This window comes from Leopardus geoffroyi, chromosome C1 (genome assembly GCF_018350155.1).
Source record: "Leopardus geoffroyi isolate Oge1 chromosome C1, O.geoffroyi_Oge1_pat1.0, whole genome shotgun sequence".
Lineage (NCBI taxonomy): Eukaryota > Metazoa > Chordata > Mammalia > Carnivora > Felidae > Leopardus > Leopardus geoffroyi.
This window is the reverse complement of record NC_059328.1, coordinates 426,566-447,082: the sequence shown is the minus strand read 5'-3', so window position 1 is coordinate 447,082 and position 20,517 is coordinate 426,566. Positions and strand designations below refer to the sequence as shown.

General features: G+C 65.4%; 2 protein-coding genes across 6 annotated transcripts; one reads left to right on the top strand and one right to left on the bottom strand.

Annotated features, from left to right (window-relative positions):
- Positions 1 to 3,163: 3,163 nt before the first annotated feature.
- DVL1 (dishevelled segment polarity protein 1) lies at positions 3,164 to 14,832 on the top strand. 4 transcript variants are annotated; one of them, XM_045475225.1, is made up of 16 exons: positions 3,164 to 3,431; positions 8,114 to 8,183; positions 8,334 to 8,455; positions 8,693 to 8,796; positions 9,040 to 9,178; positions 9,785 to 9,878; positions 9,959 to 10,028; positions 10,123 to 10,262; positions 10,344 to 10,420; positions 10,499 to 10,566; positions 10,731 to 10,883; positions 11,583 to 11,714; positions 11,798 to 11,965; positions 12,044 to 12,250; positions 12,915 to 12,954; positions 13,487 to 13,600. In XM_045475225.1, exons 1-15 carry the CDS (start codon positions 3,262 to 3,264, stop codon positions 12,923 to 12,925), a joined length of 1,725 nt encoding a protein of 574 aa, XP_045331181.1. In that variant the 5' UTR covers positions 3,164 to 3,261; the 3' UTR covers positions 12,926 to 12,954; positions 13,487 to 13,600. The 4 variants fall into 4 exon arrangements, with proteins under 4 accessions (XP_045331181.1, XP_045331179.1, XP_045331182.1 ...); XM_045475223.1 differs by lacking the exon at positions 12,915 to 12,954 and having other exon boundaries at positions 13,487 to 14,832; XM_045475226.1 differs by lacking the exon at positions 13,487 to 13,600 and having other exon boundaries at positions 12,915 to 12,960.
- Positions 14,385 to 20,487, bottom strand: TAS1R3 (taste 1 receptor member 3). Of its 2 annotated transcripts, XM_045475217.1 has the most exons (6): positions 18,732 to 20,487; positions 18,333 to 18,633; positions 17,456 to 18,235; positions 17,133 to 17,336; positions 16,857 to 16,977; positions 14,385 to 16,710 (listed from the first exon to the last, which is right to left on the bottom strand). In XM_045475217.1, exons 1-6 carry the CDS (start codon positions 18,932 to 18,934, stop codon positions 15,722 to 15,724), a joined length of 2,598 nt encoding a protein of 865 aa, XP_045331173.1. In that variant the 5' UTR covers positions 18,935 to 20,487; the 3' UTR covers positions 14,385 to 15,721. The 2 variants fall into 2 exon arrangements, with proteins under 2 accessions (XP_045331173.1, XP_045331172.1); XM_045475216.1 differs by having other exon boundaries at positions 16,857 to 16,974; positions 18,333 to 20,487.
- Positions 20,488 to 20,517: the final 30 nt, after the last annotated feature.

The window sequence follows — 20,517 nt, the reverse complement described above, 5'->3', positions numbered from 1 at the left end:
GCAGATGCCAAAATGGGATTCGATGTGTGAGGGTAAAGAGGGGGGAAGCAGGAGTGGGCACCAAGGGTAGGACACTTGTGAGGGGGAGGGGAGGGGGCTGCAGGAGGAAGAGGACTGTGTTTCTCCAAACACGCCCCCCTCCTCTAAAACCCTCCCAGGGCAGCAAGGGCTGGAAACCGGAGGTGGTGTGTCAGTAACATGCAGCTTAGGACGCCTGGGTGGCTCAGTAGGTTAAGCATCTGACTTTGGCTCAGGTCATGATCTCACGGTTTGTGAGTTTGGGCCCCACCTCGGGTGAGCACAAGCCCCGCTTCTCTCTGCCCCTCGTGGGATTCTCTCTCTCTCCTCACTCACTTGCGCACGCGCTCTCTCTTAAATAAAAACGTGCAGTTTATGACTGTCTACATCAGGGTGCACAAGCCACCCACACGGAGTCCGCAGGTAACTTGGCATCTGAGCTCCCACTCTGGGGACGTGAAAACCCCAGGGCTGCTTTGGGGAAGGCACAGTTTCAGTACACTCACACAAAGGAAGTCAAAAGATTTGTTACTTACAGATCCTGGAACAGGGGTGCAGCGAGCAGGGGGAGGGCAGTTCTCTATCCCAGATCAGGAGAGAGAAGAGAGACTGCAGGGTGCCATACGCCCCTTACTGATAACGTGGCTGGGGCAGGGGCCACTCATTTTTTGTAGGCTCAATTCTGAACGGCCAGTTTAAAAGGTACCTAGGGAGGGGCGCCTGGGTGGCGCAGTCGGTCGAGCGCCCGACTTCAGCCAGGTCACGATCTCGCGGTCCGTGAGTTCGAGCCCCGCGTCGGGCTCTGGGCTGATGGCTCGGAGCCTGGAGCCTGTTTCCGATTCTGTGTCTCCCTCTCTCTCTGCCCCTCCCCCGTTCATGCTCTGTCTCTCTCTGTCCCAAAAATAAATGAACGTTGAAAAAAAAAATTAAAAAAAAAAAAAGGTACCTAGGGAAACATGAGGCAGGAGTTTGTGGTGGACACCCTAAGCTTGGGTTCTTAGCTAAATGTCTGGACTCAGTGTGAGCAGGCTTGTCTTGCTGCAAATGCCTAGACAGCACCTCAGAATGGCTGTTTTCTCACCACACACCTGCAAGGGTCCCACAGTGGCAAAGGCAGGGAGCGAGGCTGGGCCAAGGGGCTGTGGCTTGCTTGATAATGGGCCTCCCTCTCAGCCTAGTGACCCCTAGCCCCACAGTAGCTGCACTGCTCTGACCACAGACTCACCCCTCCTTGCTGTGCGCCAGCCTGACCACATCAGAATCCACTCTGGTATTATCTCTAGCCTCCAGCTACCACTGTCCTATGACTTGGGCCGTCTGGTGAGAAAGAAAGGCTTGGGGGGGGGGCAAAGCGCGGATGGGGCATCAGATCCCCTGCATGTACGTGACCAGCAGTCATTTATATCCGGCCTGCGGGATGCTGGGCCACTGGTGAGCTCTCGGGTGGGGACTATCTTCCTCCTTCCCTAGACACCCAGCAGAGAGCCATGGCAGACCCTTCATCCAAGGCCATACTGCGCAGTATCCTCAGATTACCTCTGGGGAAACGGAGCCCCAAGGGGAGAAAGGGCAGGCTTTGTTAAGTGGAGGTCAACCTCGCAGATCCCTGCCTGCTCTCCCTGTCAGAGCGCAGGGGAATGGAGGTCGCCACCCTTGGCCCAGGCTGACCCAGGGGTGGTCCCCAGCCTGGGCTCAGGGACTTCCCTTCTTCAGTCTGGCCCCGCCAGTCAGTGGTGGACTGATGGGCTTTCTCCTGTGCTGGTCCACCCTCCAAGGACAGCCATGACTAGGCAGATGGAAGAACCCAAGCTCCAGCCAGCTTCAGGGGGAGTGCTGGGGACACACCAGGAGGGGCATCCCCCTCAACATCGCTCTTGGGTCCTGTCCTGGGGACTAGCCTGTTCCTCACTCTGGCCAATGTGGGACTCCCTCTAGTGGCCTCAAGTTGTCCTCCTGGGACGGAGGCGGGGCGGGGGGGGGGGGGGTGGGGGAGGCGCGGGAGATCCTTTACCTCCAGTGGGAGCAGCGTGTGGTTGTACCCTCCACAACCCGAGAGGCACTGCTCTGGGTCTCCCGTGGTTAACCCCAGGCTGGTTGGATCCGCAGATGCAGGGGTGGGGGTCGGGGGATCTCTTCACCTGCTACCAGAAGCACCTTGCCTGGGTACCTCTATGCACACGCGCGAGTGCACCGCTGCCCACGCTGACCTCCTCTGTTGCCGTCAGCAGCACATACACGTGTTCACGCGAGCACCTGCATGCACTTGGCCCGTGTTTCTCAGGGCCTCCGTGGGACCCGGCAGAGGGTGCGAGAGCCCGGAGTGGGCGCGGGGGCGCAGAGACCGGGCTGTCTTCGGCTCACGCCCCGGCCCGAAGTATCCTCAGCTTCCCGTGGTACCCGCCGATATGATTTTGAGCACCTGAGGACCCTGGGAGACCTCGCGAGGGGGCGGAGGACCCGAACCCCGGCCCAGCCACACTTCTGTGTTCCGCCGTGGACCCAGGGAGCCCTGGCCAGGGGCTTGGCGTTGCCTGGGGCGGGGTCTCCCTTCTGACAGCTGGGTTGCACGTCGAGGGTCCCTAGCCGCCTCCCTCCGGGGGACGTCCCCCTGTCCGCCCACGGACCGAGACCCTAGGCCCAGCGTGGGGTGAGACCCGAGCACACTGTGGACGTCCCCTCGTGCCGGGCCAGGGACCCGTGGCCCACGACAGCCGCGAGGACGGCGCGCCGGCGCCACCACCTCCGCCCCGCCACTGCCCACGCGCGTGCGCTCCGCCCTCCCGCCCTTCCGCGCGTGCGCAGCCCTGCCCCGCCCCGCGCCGCGGGCGGCCGGGTGACGTCAGGCCCCGCCCGCTCTCGGGCGCCCCCCGGCGGGCGCGCTCAGCCCGGGGCCGGCGGTCCCTTTAACTGCGCGGCCCGAGGGGGCGGCGGCGGCGGCGGCGGCGGCGGCGGGGCGCACGGACGCGGCCGGGCCTCGCACGCCCTCCCTGCCTGCGTCCCCGGGCCGGGGCGGATGGGCGGCCGCGGGCCGCGGGGCAGCAGCCGGGGCGCGAGGAGAGCCGGGGCCGGCGGGGCGGGTGGGGCTGGGGCGGCCGGGCGGGGCGCCGGGGGCCTGGTAGCGGCCGGGCCCGGAGCGGGCGGGCGGGCAGGCGGGGCGCAGGCCGGCAGCGGCGAGGCGGCGGCGTCCGAGCCCCGGGCCGGGCCGGGAGCGCCGCGCGGGCCCCGCGCCGCCGCCGCCGCGCCATGGCGGAGACCAAGATCATCTATCACATGGATGAGGAGGAGACGCCGTACCTGGTCAAGCTGCCCGTGGCGCCCGAGCGCGTCACTCTGGCCGACTTCAAGAATGTGCTCAGCAACCGGCCCGTGCACGCTTACAAATTCTTCTTCAAGTCCATGGACCAGGACTTCGGGTCAGTGGGCCGTGGGGCCTGTGCGCCAGGACGGGTGTCCGCACCTGTCCGCACCCGGGCAGGGCCTTGGGGAATCTTGGGGCTGTGACTGGGGCAGTGCCTCCGCTCCCTGGTGTTGCCGTGAGTCCTATCTGTCTGTGGCCTGAGCTGGGAACGAATGATTGTCCCTGACTGCCTGTCCAGGAGCCTGAGAGTGCTGGCCAGTGTGCGGGAGAGGGTCCTCGTTTCTGCCCCCACTCTGGACCTGGGCCTGTGTGCCTGAGTGTGGTTGACTTTCAGGTGGTCAAGGTCCGTGGCCCAGAGTGAGCTGACGTCCTACCTTGGCACTTGTCAGACTCAGGATCCCACTGCCCCCCTTCCGTGGAAGGCAGGTGCTTAGAGCTGGCCTGGAGGGCTTGTGATTCATGGGGCCCTGGGGTCACAGGAGTGGGGGGGGGGAGAAGGGGAGGGGCAGTATCCCAGCTGCCCAGTAGGTCCCCTGTAGTTAGCATGGGGGAAATGAGGTACTCTGGGACAGACACAGATATGTCTGTTGGGGTCTGCAGAGGTTTCCAGAGGCTCAAGGCAGCCTCTCTCTGGACCCCTTCTCCAGGGTCCTGAGGATAGAGCAGAGATCAAGGGTCACTGGGGACCCTGGATTGTCACTCCACCTGCCCCTGCCTGAGTGTTGCCGGTTGTTGGGTCTCTATCCCTGTTGAGCCACATAGTACTTGGGTTCCTGGGAGCAGCCTAGGCCATCTGCTGACTCCAGGCAGCCTCTGGGTCAGTGTCCCCATGTCCAGCCTTAGTGGTGGTTGTCTTGGCTGAGGGGACTTCCCGCTTGCACTGGGCTGGGCTTCTGGAACTGTGAGCGGGAGGCTGGCTGTCCACTTGAAGCTCTATCCGAGGCCTGACCTAGCACAGCCATGGGTAACCTGAGTCCCCAGCTCAGCAGTGCTGGGGGGTGGGGTACTCAGAGGCCTCATGGGCTAAGCAGGTGGGCCTGGCCGCCCTCAGGCAGCCTGTGTCCTTGTGTGCGACTGTGTCTCGGGGACTTTGACATTGAGGCCGTTTCCTGGATTCTCTGGTTTGCATGGATACTGGACAGCCCCAGGGCAGGTCACGCTGGGGCCATTCTGCAGTTCTCAGGGGGCCTGAGGTACATTTGGACAACTAGACTCTCTTGGGCACCACCACCACTGGCGAGAGGCAGAGAGCGAGGGCGTGTTCTTAGCAGTCCTGGCTGGGCTGGGGCAGCGGCACTACCATGCGAGGGGTAGCCTGGAATCAGGGGCTGTGAGGAACACCCTGGTGAGCCTCCTGCCCCAACCTTCCTTCCCACTATGGGCCAGGGCCTGAGTTCCCAGAGCCTCATGTTCCTGGCCACAGCTGGACACCTAGTAAGGGAAAGGGGAGTCTGAGCTGTGGCCATGGCCACCTGCTCTGGGCCGGGTCCCACTCCCATTTTTGGCCAGGTGGGTGGGGAGTCCTGAGCCCACGTCCCACTTTTCCCATGCAGGTCACAGCCATTCTGACCCAGCAGAGCTGGGGAAGGTCTCTGGGCCTATGGTGGGCTGGCCCAGAGGTGCCAAGCTTTGGCTTTGTTGAGCCATGGTGCAGGGAGGGGTCTGGGCCTAGCTTTTAGATGGTGAGGCACACGTTGAAGTGCCCTTGCCACCAGGGCTGCCTTGCTGATTCCAGGCCTGGCTGGGCTTGGCACTTAGTTCGTCTGCCTGGCGGTGGCCCTGGCCTCTCCAACTCTGGGCCGGGAGCTCCGGTCGCTGGAGCCACCTGCCTGTGGGCCGTGTGAGGGCTGTGGGGCAGGGGATGAGGCCTGGGCCTGACCCAGATTGCCTGGGTGAATGCCCACTCTGCCCTCCACAGCTGGTCCATCTGGGGTCAGTGCCTTAGTGGTGTCGGGAGAGTCCAGGGTGTAGAGGACCGGGGCCCCCTGGCCCTGGAGTCTGCAGAGCTGAGCTTGGGGGAGCTCTAGGATCAAGAGGTGGTGGTGGGGGGCAGGTGAAAGTAAGGTGGGAGCTGAGGATCTCTGACTCGTGGGTGCAGGAGGGGGACTCTTGGAGGTCTCCCCGGTTGTGTCTAGTTTGCTCTGCATGCTCCTGCTCCATGGTGGGGAGGTCTGGTTGAGGGGACCCTGTGCCTCTGGGGACACATTTGTGGCTAGCCCACTGGGAAGGGCTGGCCTGTGGCATGCTGTGGCCTCTGGGAGCCCTGGGGGTTCCCCTGGGCCTGCGTCTGTGCCCGGTTCCAAGGGCCCCGGGGGTCCCCTTGGGCCTGTGTCTGTGCCTGGTTCCAAGGGCCCTGCTCTGCAAAGATTCCTTGCCAGGGCGAGTCTGCGGGGGCGGCAGGCGGGGCCGGACAGCCACAAGTTTGAGGTTAACCGGGATCTCGCCAGGAATTCTGAGGTTGGGGGGCGTGATGCCAATGGGGGTGCCCCTGGATGGCCACCCCTGAGGGTCGGTGGAGACTCCTCCTGAGGCCTGCTCTTCCACCTGGTGAGGCCTGGCCCAGGAGGGAGCCCCAGAATTGCTTGGAGGCATTTCCCCCAGCTCCACTGAGGCCTCTCCTACCCTTGTCTCTGCCCTGGAGCCCCCAGAGATCGTGCTGGCCAGTGGTGGGCAGCATCGTGTATCCTGGGGAAAGCACTCGCACCCTTGTCCTGGGGGCTCTGGTGCCCCTTCCCCCAGCCTGGCTATCTTGGCCTAGCTGGGTGGGGGACTGTGGTATCCCCCAGTGCCCCAGGCCTCAGGTGGAAGGCAGAATGCTCTGTCGTGCTGGTTGGAGGACAGGCTGGGGGGGGGGGGGCCAGGGAAGCAGGGACTCTGGGCCCTGGGGGTGGGGCGTCTGTACAGGGGTCGGGGACAACCCTGGCTGATTGGTCATCTCTAGGCCCTGTCCAGGTGAGCAGTAGAGACCTGGGGTGCTTCTGGCGTGTCTGCCCCTGGGGGAGCCAGGCAGGCCCTGTGGTGTGGGGGCTGGGGCACCCATCTGCCTGCTGGGGCGGGGGAGGGGGGGTGAGTCAGAAAGGGCGGGGGCTTGGGAATGGCAGGGAAGGCTGGGCCACCTGGGCTGTGAGACAGGAATCAGGTCCCTCCCAAGTCTCTGTCGCTGCCCTCACTCAGAGACTCTGCTCTCCGCCTGCTGGGCTCCCAGGAGGGCTTGCTCCAGGGCTTTGTCTGCTGGCTGCGGCTGGCAGAGCCCCAGGTGTCCCTAGGCCACCTCGGGTCTTGCTGTGGTGACACCCTCTTACGTGGCCTCTGCTGAGTCCGGGGCTGGGTCACGGCCTCCGCTGGAAGCCCAACTCTGTAGGGCTGTGGTGCAATCGTAGGTTGGGGCGGCGGACGTGGGGCCTTCTCCCGTTGGGGTGTCCACCTAATCGTTGCATGTGTGGCTGACCCTGGCAGGGTGCCCCATCCCGCCCAGGCTGGCCTTGTGTCTTTTGTCTTCTGAGGCCCGGGTGGTGGGTGGTGGACTTGGGCCTTGCTCCCTGAGGGGAGTGTGGGGTGCCAGCTCTGTGGGGACCTCCGGCCACCTGTTGCTGCCCAGGACTAGCAGAGTCCAGGTGTCCGGGCTCAGCAGGTCGCGAGGCTGCTTCCTGCCTGTTCTGGCTCCTGTCTCTCCGCTGGGCCCAGGTCCCGGGTGTGGAAATCTCTCTGTGTTGGGCAGGGTGGGGCTCCGGGGGGTAGGGCGTAGAGGTGCCTCCTGCTGTAGGCCTGACCCTGCCTGCCCTCATCCCTGGGGGTGCGTCTGGGCCGTAACCACTGCCTGCTCTGCCCCACCGCCCCTCCCCAGCTGCCCCTGTGATCTGTGCGGGCTGCTGTTCTCCTTGGCCCTCTGAATCTGAGACCTGACACCCCGCCCCCCCCCCCCCCCCCCCCCGCAAACCTGTGTCTGACCACAGCATTGTATGCTTCCCTCCCAGTGTCCTCTGTGTCCTGCCTGGGTACCTTCCCCACCCCTAAACCCCCCTGACCAAGTGTGGCATTGAAACCTAGGCCGGGGGCTGATTGCGGGGCATCGTGGCTGATGAGGCTTGCTGGCCTCTGGGGCTGAGACTGCACGGTGGGCCCCAAAGCCTCGTGCCTGGCTGTGTTTCAGTCCTTGGGTTGGGCTGTTGCAGTGAGTCAGGGGGTCTGCTTCTGTCCCCTTGGCCAGTTGGATGGGTCAGGAGGGCTGTGGCCTGCCCTCCGTGTGCGTGTACAGGCCTGTCTGCCATCCATCTCTACCTGCCTGTGTCCGTGTGGTCTGACTGTCCTCACGTCTGTATGGAGGCCTGCTGTGAACAGGCCCTGTTCTGGGGTTGGGGCTGGGGTTGGGGGAGGGGAGGTAGAGGGGAAAAGCCAGACAGAGCCCCACCCTCACGGATCCACACTGCGTGGGGCACACAACACAAAGCGAGATTAATGCTTGCATCACAGGGGGCTGTAGGAGATGACCCCCTGCTGGTAGAGGGTCGGGAGTTTGGACCTCTCTCTGACCCGGGCCCTGGGAGGGGCCCTGGGAGGGGTCCCCTGGGAGGGGAACGTGTTGGGCAGCAGCATCCACAGACTGACATCTGGGCGTGGGGCTGTGTGCCCTGGGCCGGCACGCACCCTGGACAAGACTGTGGGGAGGTCCTACCTCCGGAGTCCGCTGGTGTGAGCAGGCCCTGGTGCAGGTGGCCTCACGGCCGTGTCTGCCCACAGGGTGGTAAAGGAGGAGATCTCTGATGATAACGCCAAGCTGCCCTGCTTCAACGGCCGCGTGGTCTCCTGGGTGAGTCCGTGGGATGTTGGCAGAGGATGCTAGGCTACGGTGGGGGCTGGGCTTGGGTGAGCCCGTGGCGGGGGTGGGGGTGGGGGCGGGGGCGGGGGGGGTGGGCCCGCAGGCGGGGGGGCGTCCCTGAGCCATCGCTCTCCTCCACAGCTGGTCCTGGCTGAGGGCGCGCACTCGGACGCAGGGTCTCAGAGCACTGATGGCCATACAGACCTGCCCCCGCCTCTTGAGAGGACGGGCGGCATTGGGGATTCCCGGCCCCCTTCTTTCCAGTAAGGACTGTGGGCGGGGGGCTGAGGCTGGTGGTGCTGAGGGGCCTGCTGCCGGCCAGGCCGTTCGGGAGGAGGGGCAGCTGACCAGGGACCCACGGGCAGTAGAAACTGGTCAGTGGATGCGGGGCGGGCAGAGAGGCCCGATCTAGGTAGGTGGGCGGGTGGGAGAAGGGGCAAAGAGCTGGGAGGGCGTCCAAGGTACAGCCTGCCCTGGCCCACCCCCTCTTGTGGGCACAGCCCCAATGTAGCCAGCAGCCGTGATTGCATGGACAATGACACTGGCACGGAGTCCATGGTCAGCCACCGGCGGGAGAGAGCCCGACGCCGGAACCGTGAAGAGGGTAACAAGGCCACGCGGCGGACACCCCTGGGCCCCTGTGGTGCACCCCATGTCCCTGCCTGCTCCCAGTTACTGCCCCCAACCAGTAGGGGACCCCGGGTGGAGGTCCTAGGCCCGTCTGCACAGGACCCCGGTGATCCCACCCCCCAGCAGTCCCACAGTCCCCTGGCCAGCTCCTAGTTCAGCTGGTGCTCGAGGCAACACGGGACCCCACGGCCAGCTCCCCTACTGGCTTTCCCCGCAGCTGCCCGGACCAATGGGCACCCGAGGGGGGACCGGCGGCGGGAGCTGGGGCTGCCCGCCGACAGCGCGTCCACCGTGCTGAGCAGTGAGCTTGAGTCCAGTAGTTTCATCGACTCAGACGAGGATGACAACACAAGCCGGTGCGTGGGTGTGCATGCAGGTGTGCACGGGTGTGCTGTAGGGGTACGCACACGTGGGCGTGGTGTGGGGGCCACGTGTGCGTAGGTGTGTAATGGGTGCGCACGTGTGGGCATGGACCTATGTGTGTGAACGGGTGTGTGTGTGCGTGGCCACGTTCTACGTGGGTGTGCAGGTGTATACAGGTGTGTGTGTGTGTGTGCGCGCGCGTGTGCATGGGTGTGTGTGACCCTGGACGTGTGCTTGATTGCACGGGCATGTGTACGTGAATGGGCGTGTGTGTCGAGTGGGTGTGTTACAGGTGTACGTGCACGAATGTGCTGGCTCAGTGTCTGTGTCTCCGTTTGTCCTGAGAGAAGTGCTCCGTGCAGGTGTGGGGTGTGTACGTGTCGTGTGCACAACCAGAAGCTGAGCCTTCTCCTGAGCAAACTGTACCTCAGCCCCGTGTCACCACAGTCGGCCTGGTCGGGGCCCGGGGGCGGGGGGGACGAGACCCAACGCCCATCACCTCCACTCCCTGCGTGTGTGTGTTGGGGGGCGCCCTGTTCTCCCCACCTGCCTCAGCCCTGCAGCCCGTGGCCTGGCCCCTGCCCTTCATGCCCCCCCAGACTGAGCAGCTCCACGGAGCAGAGCACCTCCTCCCGGCTCATCCGGAAGCACAAGCGCCGGCGGCGGAAGCAGCGCCTGCGGCAGACGGACCGTGTAGGTGGCAGCCAGGCGCTGGGTGGGGTCTGCCCTCCGGAAGCCCCCACCTGCACCCCCTCACTCGTGCCCCTCCACAGGCCTCTTCCTTTAGCAGCATCACGGACTCTACTATGTCCCTGAACATCATCACCGTCACGCTCAACATGGGTGAGGGCTCCGTGGGGCCTCCCCAGTGGGGTGCGGGGCGCCTGGCTGGGCCGGGCCCCCTCAGCAGACACTTGCTCACCCCTCGCCCCTGCAGAGAGGCACCACTTCCTGGGCATCAGTATCGTGGGGCAGAGCAACGACCGGGGAGACGGCGGCATCTATATCGGCTCCATCATGAAGGGCGGGGCCGTGGCTGCCGACGGCCGCATTGAGCCCGGGGACATGCTGTTGCAGGTGCGGGGCTGCGGGAGCTGCTGGGGGGCCGAGAGGCCGGCACCCCCAGCCCACCGCGCTGAACCCCTCCCTGCCCCCCAGGTGAATGACATCAATTTCGAGAGCATGAGCAACGATGACGCCGTGCGGGTGCTGCGGGAGATCGTGTCCCAGACGGGGTGAGGCGCGGGGTGGGCAGGTGGCGTGTTGGGGGGCCCGCACGGGGCGTTCCCTGTGTGACCTGCCCCACTCCACAGGCCCATCAGCCTCACGGTGGCCAAGTGCTGGGACCCAACCCCCCGGAGCTACTTCACCATCCCGAGGGGTAAGTGACCCCTCAGGGCTGACAGGGGAGGGGGATGAGGGCGCTCGCCCAGCCTGAAGGTCCTTTCCTCTGTGCCCCCGTGCTCCATTGTGTGTCCTGCCATCCGCCCGTCCGTTTGTCCATCTGTCCGTTACCACACGCGTTACCACACGGCGGCCACCCAGCTGACCCGGTTCGGCCCATCGACCCTGCCGCCTGGCTGTCCCACACGGCGGCGCTGACCGGAGCCCTGCCCCGCTACGGTACGAGCCCCTGCTCCAGCGCCGTCACGCGCACCAGCTCCTCCTCACTAACCAGCTCTGTGCCCGGCGCTCCGCGTAAGTGGCAGCTCAGGAGAGCAGGGACCTGAGGCACCCGGGTGGGGGACCCGTCCTAAGTGCCCACCCAGCACAGTCAGGCGCAGGGCACACGTACGGATGGACACTGCCGACACGTGTGTCTGACCCGTGTGTGCCCTCGTGCGCACCCTCCTTCCGGTTTGCTGCCTGTGTGGTGGGTGGAAAGGTGCCCAGAGGACCAGGACAGCCCTGTGGTCCCTGCCCAGGGCTCTGTCTCGGCGGGGACCGGGGGAGTGGCCTGTCCCCCATGTGTGTGACCCCCGCCTGCTTTCTTGCAGCTAACACGACTAACAGCCCTGAGCTAGCGGAGGAGTGGCGGGAGGGGGGGGTGGTGGTGGGGAGAGGCCTGATCTCTCTTCTTGGGGGTCTGACCTACAGGGCGGGGGTGGCTCCACCTTGGTTTGGGCCCAAGATCCCGATGAAGCATCTGCAGGGGCAGGAGACAAGAGATTCAATCTCCCCGGCCCACGCCTGCTCCCCGCCCCTGGGAGGGCCCATCCCGTGGTGGGCGTGGGCCCCACAGTCACGAGACAGCCTTGCCATCTGGGCTCTGGGACCAGAGACCCTACGCGGAGCCCGGTCTCTGAGACGGGTGCAGCAGCAGGGCCCGGGGTCCACCCCAAGCCCTCCCCACTGCCCTCAGCTGCTCAGGGCTGAAGAGGGGGCTCTGCCTTGCAGAGCTGGAGGAGGCGCCGCTGACGGTGAAGAGTGACATGGGTGCCGTGGTGCGTGTCATGAAGCTGCCGGACTCGGGCCTGGAGATCCGAGACCGCATGTGGCTCAAGATCACCATCGCCAATGCCGTCATCGGTGAGGGGTCCCCGCTGGGCTGGCTCCGGGTGGGGAGGGTCAGCGCCCCCAGGCTCCGTGCCCTGACACGTGCCGTGGGCCAGGGGCGGACGTGGTGGACTGGCTGTACACGCACGTGGAGGGCTTCAAGGAACGGCGCGAGGCCCGCAAGTACGCCAGCAGCATGCTGAAGCGTGGCTTCCTGCGGCACACGGTGAACAAGATCACCTTCTCGGAGCAGTGCTACTACGTCTTCGGGGACCTGTGCAGCAGTGAGTGAGGGGCTGCGGGGCAGGGGGTCCCCAGAGGGCCTGCCCACCCCGCCCTCAGCCACCCTCCCTTCCTGCCAGATCTCGCAGCCCTGAACCTCAACAGTGGTTCCAGTGGGGCCTCGGATCAGGACACGCTGGCCCCGCTGCCCCATCCGGCCGCGCCCTGGCCCCTGGGTCAGGGCTACCCCTACCAGTACCCGGGCCCCCCGCCCTGCTTCCCACCCGCATACCAGGACCCTGGCTTCAGCTACGGCAGCGGCAGTGCTGGGAGTCAGCAGAGTGAAGGTGAGAGCCTGCCGGGCGCCTGGCTCCCTGCTGTCCCCGCCACCTGGCTCTGCCCTATGTGCCTGCCCCCCCCCCCCCCGGCCCTGTGTGTTCCTGCCTGCTCTGTGTTGAGGCCCTGGGCGTGCTCCTTCTGGAAGGGGTGAGTGGCTGAGGGGGACGGGGCGAACGCTGCAGACTTCGGTGGTTGTGTGTGTGCGGGAGGGGCTGGTGGTCCAGGTGTGGCAGAAGCAAAAGGCCGGGAGATGACGCGGAAAAGGGCGGTGGAGGGGCCCTGGGACACAGTGGAGGACAGGCCTCCCCCACCCTCGCCGCGGCACCTGCAGGCCAGCAGGGAGCCAGAGGGGACACTTTCACAGACAACGGCGCATCCACTCTGGGATGTGTGGAGAGCTGAGGAGGGGCTTGTTGGAAGAGTGGCCTGAGGCTGTCTGTGTCGCTGAGACCAGGAGAGAGAGGTCAGGCAGCCAGCCCAGTAGACCCAGAAAGGGGTGGGAGAGAGAGGAGAGCAAGTCAGAGGGCAGTGGTGCCCAAGGGGAAGCTGTGTTGGGTGCCTGTGGACCCTGGATAGGCCCAGCTGGTGGCGGCATGCCCCTGTGGGCGGGAAGGGTGACCGGGCTGGGCCTGCTGTGTGACTCATGCTATCCCTTGCTTTGTGCTGAGCAAGCCTTAGACTGAAGGACTAGCGGAGTGGACCCTCCGGGCCGGTAAGCCAGGGTCCTGCCCGGCGTCCCTCTCGGCATGTTCCCAGCCAGCTGGCCTTCTCAGGCTCCCCGCTCTTCCTGGGAGCCCAGGACGGGGGCTGAGCTGAGTAGCTGGCCAGGGCCTTGGGGCTGGACGGAAGGCGGGTCTTTGTTGGGGGGGGGGGGCCCAGGATGGCCGATGGGAGCACCAGGCACACAGGGCCTCACTGGTGCCTCAGGTCCTCAGCTGCAAGGTCAGGCATTGGGGTGAGAGGAGGCACTGTGCTGGCCCCGGAGTGTCCCTGCTTGCCGCCGCTCGCCCTGCGCCCCCCCCACCCCCATGGCCCCCCCCCCTCCCCACCCCGTGCTGCTGCAGCTGCTCTGGCTTCTCTGAGTGGGGTCGGCCCTGCCCTCCTGTCTGCATGGCTGCCCCCCTCCCACCCACCCTGCTTGAGACCACCAGGCTCTGCCCCTGGTTGCCCTGGCAACGCCCGGGTGTCCTGGGAGTGGCACGGCCTCACGCCATCTCGTTCCTCCCTCCACTCCTTGACTCCAGGAAGCAAAAGCAGTGGGTCCACCCGGAGCGCCGGCGGCAGCAGCCGGCGGGCACTGGGCCGTGAGAAGGAGCGCCGGGCGGCTGGAGCCGGAGGCAGTGGCAGCGAGTCGGACCATGCAGCACCGAGTGGGGTCGCTGGCAGCAGCTGGAGGGAGCGTCCGGCTAGTCAGCTCAGCCGGGGCAGCAGCCCACACAGTCAGGCCTCGGCTGCTGCCCCGGGGCTCCCCCCACTGTACCCCCTGACAAAGGCATACTCGGCGGTGGGGGGGCCGCCTGGGGGGCCGCCCGTCCGGGAGCTGGCTGCTGTTCCCCCAGAGCTGACGGGTAGCCGCCAGTCCTTCCAGAAGGCCATGGGAAACCCCTGTGAATTTTTTGTTGACATCATGTGACCGAGGAGAGAGTGCCTTCAGCTGGGCCCCATGGTGGGGGAGCTGGTGGTCCTGGCCGTTCCTGCACGGGCACTGCCCCTGGAGCTTGTGTGGGCTTGCCTTATTGGTGGCTGTCCTGCCTCAAGCCAGCCTGTGCTCTGGGGCACACAAGGGGCCATGTCTTGGGGCCCAGGCCTGGACTGAGAGGGAGCAGGCTGGGGGGATGGGCGGAGGGCAGCCCAGACCACCACGATCTGGACTCGGTGGCCTGCACATTGCTGTTCAGAGTGGCTTGTGTCCATGCAGACCCTGGTGAGGGTCCTCCACCTCCCGGTGCCCTTGGAGTGCCTCTGGGACTCCCACTTGCCCACAGAGCCATGCACAGGGCTTCAGACTAAGCTGAGAAGTAGCTGCTGGCCCTGGGCCCCCTGTTTGCCCAGGACACAGGCCCCACCACTCTCTCCTGGGCTGGGTCGGACCCCTCAAAGGTGGAATCAGAGCCCCCAGGCTCTTCTGTGGATGCCCAGGACAGGGATCTAATTTATTTATTTATTGTCTGGCCTGTGTGCCCTGGGGAAGGTGGTGGCCAGGTCAGCTGCCCCCCTGCCCCCGGGACTCAGACTGAATGCAGGGACACAGGTTGTGTCTGAAAGTGGGAGGGTTGGTGAGGGAGAGACAGGAGAGGCATGTGTTTGAGCTAGCAGTGGTGGGGATGTGACCCTGAGGGGCAGAGGGCACAGATGCACGCAGCTGCTGCCGGGGCAGGGTCTGGGGGAGAGGGGGTAGGCAGCCCACCCTTCCTTGCTGTCCTCAGGTGACTGCCCACCCACTCACGCCGCTTCCTTCCTGGCGTTTCTGGCCTGCACACATCTGCGCTGTAGATACTGTATCAAGTCAGAGTGTCCGTCCAGATAGTTAATAGAGCTGCTTCTGTGTAAATGCTATTTTAAAGACTAAAAAGCATTTAATTTTATGGGACTGACGTGTGGACTGTCTCTTCTCTCCTGCCGGGGTACCGCAGGAGACTTGTCCAGCCTCCCCAGGGCCTGGCTAAGAGCTGACCCAGGACTGGCCAGGTGCTGCGCTCTGGGTTCCCGGTCAGCCACAGCCACAAGGCTCTGTCCCCGGTGCTGGCTGCCAGCAGAGTCCCGGTGGCTGGTCTTCTGTCCGTGGTGCTGCCTCCCGGCTCCAGGGGTCTTCGTCGTGGGTGCTGGCCTTGGTGCTGAGTCCCACCACCACCCTGCCTGGGCTCTGTCCACGGTGCTGCTGGCGGCTGACCCCATTTTACCCGCTTGGGTTGGGCCAGGGAGGGGAAGAGTTTGGGTGTCTCCCTCCCCCACTAAGTGGGCTTCTGTCCTGCTCACTATTCCTGCACCACTCTGGGAACCACGGTCTGTCACGTGCCTCTGCGGAGGAGTCAGCACAGCTGACCACCACCCACCAACCTCCCACCCCTGTGATGCTTGGAGGGGGTGCTGGCTGGGGTCTCCAGGCTGGGCCTGGCCAGGCAAGTGATGCCCAGCTTGGCCTTCAAGTGGTCTGGCTAGGGGCCTTCCTGAGCTCTTGGTCTGAGCTAAGGAGCCCCGAGGAGACTTTCGTTGGCTTTATTCTGGAACAGTAGGGCTGGATCACCTGGGTAGGCCCTGGCCAGGGCTTGGCTGGGACAGGGGCAGAGTCTCTCTGGGGCCCCAGGTGGGTGCTGAGGATCTTCCTGAGTGCTGCAGGCCCAAGGATCATTGTGGCATCCAGGTCAGCAGTCAGCCTGCTGTCAAGATCTAGAGCTGGGGGTAGTCTCAGCAGTTGAGGTACTGTCTGGGTTGCTTCATAAGAACTCAGTTTGGGGGCATCTCAACTAAGTCTAGTAGGCTCACCGCGGTGAGGTCACTGGATCAGGCGTCACCTGTTTTTGCCCCGATTCTCCCCTCCCCTGCCCCCAACTGCTGCCCTGTGCTCTGGCATTGTCTCCCAGGAAGAACTCAGGGGTGTTGAGCTCCGGCCGGTGCAGCAGCAGGTAGCACTTGGGCAGGTGGAAGGTGGCTAGGATACCCAGGGCACAGAGGAGGATGGCGCCCATCTGCACGGCAGGCTGGTAGGCCACGCGCACATTGGCAAAGAGGGGCACAAAGGAGATCCAGGTGATGAAGTAGGCCAGCATGGCAAAGGTGAGGCCGCGGGCACCATTGTAGCGGCCTGGCTGGCTCTGCACCAGGAAAGTGCCCAGGAAGCAGAGGAAGGCCAGCATGGCGTTAGTGACATGCACCAGGCCGAAGCTGATCCAGGAGTGCACGTGGCAGTGCACCAGCGCCTCTGTGGGCAGTACCCGCCAGTCTGTCACCACCTCTGGCGGGAAGGCTACCAGGTACCAGGCACACAATGCGGCTTCTGCCAGCATAGCAAGCAGCACCACCAGCCAGGCCCAGGGCCCCCGCAGGCGGCCACGCATCTTCTCAGCCCAGCTTGGTGGCAGCTCCGACCCCACAAATATCTCGGCCGCTTGCAGGAAAAGCGTGCTCAGGCAGCCAGTGAGTGGGAGGTGGGACAGTGGCTGCTGGGCCAGGCAGCTGGCAGGGCCTGGCTGGCCAGGGAACAGGAGGACACTGAGGCAGACCAGGCCCAGGCAGGCCAGGCCAAAGCAGGCCCGTGGCCCACCTGAGGCCCGAACCAGCGGGCTGTCCGAGTGCCAGAGGAAGAGCCCCAGGGCCGCCAGCGCCAGGCCCAGCGCCAGAGCCAGCAGCGCGAGCAGCAGCAGCACGGCTGGCTCCCCCCATGCCAGGAACATGGGCTTGCGGGGGAAGCAGCGTGTGCTCCGGTCTGGGGACCACTGGTCCTGGTCACACTGGGTGCAGAGGAGGTCATCTGTGGCGTGGGAGGAGAGAGGGCGCACTGGGGGGACGGGCTCTGCCGCCACACTCCCACCTGCCGTGGCCTCAGAGTTGGACTCGGAGCCAGGACGTGAGACCGTGTGGGTCCCCGCCCCTGCTCAGCCTCAGGGAGGTGCTCACCTGGGTTGCGCTGATAACTGCCCGCCTTGCAGTCCACGCAGTCGTAACAGCAAGAGTGGAAGCCCTTCACGCGGCGCACCTGGCCCCCCTTGCACTGCCGGGAGCACTGGGACACGGGCTGCTGGCACAGGGCCTCGGGGCTCGGGCCGTGCTCAGCTTGGTGCGCCCGCCCGGACCCGTGGACGGTCCCCCACTGCGCCCCAGGCAGGGCCAGAGCTCTCTCCCGGCTGAGGGGAAAGCTGCTGTGCAGCTGGGGCCCGGCCACCCAGTGCTCACCTGCTTCCCCGGCGTGTGCCAGCGCATCTGAGAGCGCCAGAGCTCCAGGCGGCCCTTGAAGGTGCCTACGGTGCGCAGCTCGGGCGTCGGGTCCTGCCACACCCACAGTTTCAGGTCGTAGTCCACGTTCACGTTCCCGCTGGCGTCGAACTGCAGTGCCAGGCCGCGAGCACGGAAGCTCACGTTGTACATGTTCTCTAGGAGCTGACGGGTGCGTTGGAGCAGGTGGGTGGGGCCGGGCCGGGCCGGCCGGAGCTGCCGCCGGCCCAGATTCCCCCCTGAAATTCCCCGCTCTCGGGAGGGTGGGGGCTCCTCGGCCTTACCTGCCAGGGCCGCACAGGCTCCCGCCTGGGGCAGCCCGAGGCATTGCAGCGCAGTGTGTTGTGAAGGGCCTGGGCCACGCCATACACAGCCGCGTAGGCAGCGAAGGTCTGGTGGTGCAGCAGCCCCGCGGATAGGTTCTCTAGCGTGACGTGGTCGCATTGGGGGCAGCGTGGCCCCACCACGTGCTCCTCCAGGCCTGGCTGTTCAGCGTCCAGCGAGGCGCAGAAGGCAGGGTCAGCGGCCAGGGCCAGGCGGGTCCGCACGTAGGATGGGAACTCCGGCATCGGGGCGCCCTGCTGCAGGAAGCCCAGCACGGTGCCCACCCCAGGCATGCCGGGCAGCGCCGTGACCAGGTCTGAGGTCAGCCAGGCCTCACTGGCCACCCACACCTTGGGTGAGAGCTTGCAGCGGATGCTGTAGCTGAAGAGGGTGCGGGCCGCGTGGGCGGAGGAGAACAGCACCACCACCTGCACGCTGCTCTGGTTCACCTGGCGCAGCAGGCCCTGCAGGGCGCCCAGCCGCAGGCTGCCTGGTGGCAGCGGCACCAGGCCCTCATGCGCGATGCAGATGCCCCTGGCGTTGGCCAGGCCGGAGAAGAGGCTCAGGCCCTGCCGGCCGTACTCGTCGTCGCTGCCCACCGCCGCCACCCAGTTCCAGCCGAGCTCCTGCAGCAGCTCCACCATGGCCGCCACCTGCACCTGGTCGCTGGGCACCGTGCGGAAGAAGGATGGGAAGATCTCCCGGTTGCTCAGCCGGTCGGTGCTGGCGCCGTAGCTGACCTGCAGTGGCCGGGACGCACCTCCTGATGTGGGGGCCCCGGCGGGCCAGGGCCAGTGGGGGTGGGTGGCACCGGGAGAGGTGGGGGGGGGGGCGCACCTGGGGCACAAGGAAGAAGCTGAAGAACTTGCCGGTGACGAGGGCGAGCTCGGACGAGTGGGGCCCGATGACGGCCAGCACGCGGGGCTGGTACTGTGTGTAATTGCAGTAGGCGGCAATGTTGCAGCTGCCTGCTTTGGCCATGAACATGAGGCTGGGCTTCATGGCCACCGTGGGCTCTGAACACGTGTCAAAGAGGTCGTAGCCCAGGTGCAGCCCGGGCAGCAGGGCAGACCCGTTGTTGATCTCCTCCACCGCCATCTTCACGGCCAGTGCCCAGAGCAGGCCCAGAGACGAGAACCTGGGGCCACACAGGGCTGCGGGTGGCCTCATCGCCACTCGGGAGCACCCCCAACCCGAGCCACTCCCAGCCTCGCTCCCCACCCCCTGCATTCCTACCTGGTGCCCACGGTAGCATTGGGCTGCAGCCTGTCGCCAAGACCTGTGCCCTCGGCAGAGCCCAGAGGGAAGAGCCCACCCAGCACATAGTCCCCCTGCATCCTGAGCTGCTGTGACAAGCACAACGTTGCGCCCTCCCCATGGCCCAAGAGAGCCGTGAGGCCCAGGAGAGCCGCGAGGCCCAGGAGAGCGAGGCCGGGCATGGCAGGGATGGCAAATGAGAGAACGGGGTGGGGGCCCCAGATATGATGAAGTGGGGTAGGGTGTGTGCAGGGAATTTGCTTAGCAAAGTCCTCGCCTGTCTGCACCTGCTGAGCCCGGGGGGCCCCTGGAGACACCCTTGATTCCCCGCCCAGTAGGTTTGCAACTCTCTGGACTCTTTGATCCTGATGTCACAACCAGGCTCCCTGGCTGAGCAACCACGGACCATGATCTTGTTACCTGCCTGTGCCCAAACCGCTCTGCACCCACCCCATTCCTGGAAGGGAGGGAGAACACTCAGGATGTCTCTGGGAGAGGGTCCTGGGGTCTCCAGCTGCCTGTAGGGGGTGCCAGTGCCCCGAGGAGTAGGTACAGAAACACCTGTCTCCAGCCCTGGAGAGGGCGGTTAGCAGCCAGGGGTGGGGAACTCCATCTACAGCCTCGGGGGACAGACCAGCCCGCCAGCTTGGTCTCCACCCTGTGGCTGGGGTGGGGAGGGCCCCAAGGTGGGAACAGTGCAACTGGAAGGTCTGGGCTGTTGCCCTGCTAAGTATCTGAGGCCTGGAAACTTTGGGGACCCTGAGCCTGGCTGTGCCCACACCGAGCCCAGGCTCTTGACACAGCAGGTGCCTCCCTCTGGGGACAAAAGTCACAGCTGGGCCTGCAGGACAGTGCATGCAAATGAGGGAGGAAAGGCCATAACCAAATGGGCCTCTGAAGCTGGGTCAGCACCAGGTGTGTGCAGGGGAGCCTCAACGGATTGCCAGCATTCCTACTTAGCCTCTGGGCGCCTGGGGACCTGACACCAGGCTCAGGGGTGGATGTGCCCATTAGGCACCCAGAAGAACCGGGGGAGGCTGCAGACGCCCCTGGAGTGGAGTGGGAGAGCTCCAGGTGGACCCCACCCTGGCTGGGGCCTGGCAGATGTTTATAGGAGGTGGTCTGGGATCTGGTCTTTGCTGCCTGCCTGTGGGGAGGGCCCCCGCTGCATGGTGCTCTCGGGACGTGCACACATGTGCAGAACACACACTCGATGCACTGTACCTGCACACACCACACACACAAACGCATGACACGTAGGCAGTGCGTGGCACCTGAACATTTGCATGCGCGTGTGTGCACATACGTGCAGCACTGGCTCTCTGGTCCTCGTGGACCCCAGGCTGTCCTCGCGGGCTCTGGCACCGCACGGTGCTGCGGTCCCTGCTGGGTCTAGGGTAGTGCTGGACAGGGTGAAGCAGCAGACCTGGAGGTGGCGGAGGTGGCACGGGACACCGCTGTTCGGGTCTGACACGTGTTCTCTTTCCGTCCCAACCACCGTGTGGCACAAGGCAGCTCCCCTTCCACACTCTCCTTACAAGCTGTGCAGTTGGCCTCAGACCTGCCCTTCCAACCCAGGCCCTTGTGTGATTGTTTTCTCAACTACAAAATGGGGATAATGTGGACCTCAGCGGGGGCTCGGGGCGGGCGGCAAGCTAAAGCCTGCGCAAGGACAGACGGGCAGCATGTCCCTGCCCCCTGCTGGCCGAGACATGCCACGTGTCCCCGTGGTTGCCGCTGCCCTGTGAGCCTGGCAGTGGGGCCT

Excerpts from the sequence above, each read along its gene's own strand:
- TAS1R3 (XM_045475217.1), bottom strand. The coding sequence starts at position 18,934 with ATGCCCGGCCTCGCTCTCCTGGGCCTCGCGGCTCTCCTGGGCCTCACG. Across the intron at positions 17,337-17,455 it reads AGCCTGTGCGGCCCTGGCAG|CTCCTAGAGAACATGTACAA; the intron begins GTAAGGCCGAGG and ends CGCACCCGTCAG. Across the intron at positions 16,711-16,856 it reads CAGTTATCAGCGCAACCCAG|ATGACCTCCTCTGCACCCAG; the intron begins GTGAGCACCTCC and ends CCCACGCCACAG.
- DVL1 (XM_045475223.1), top strand. The coding sequence starts at position 3,262 with ATGGCGGAGACCAAGATCATCTATCACATGGATGAGGAGGAGACGCCG. Across the intron at positions 8,184-8,333 it reads ACGGCCGCGTGGTCTCCTGG|CTGGTCCTGGCTGAGGGCGC; the intron begins GTGAGTCCGTGG and ends TCTCCTCCACAG. Across the intron at positions 11,715-11,797 it reads CATCGCCAATGCCGTCATCG|GGGCGGACGTGGTGGACTGG; the intron begins GTGAGGGGTCCC and ends GCCGTGGGCCAG.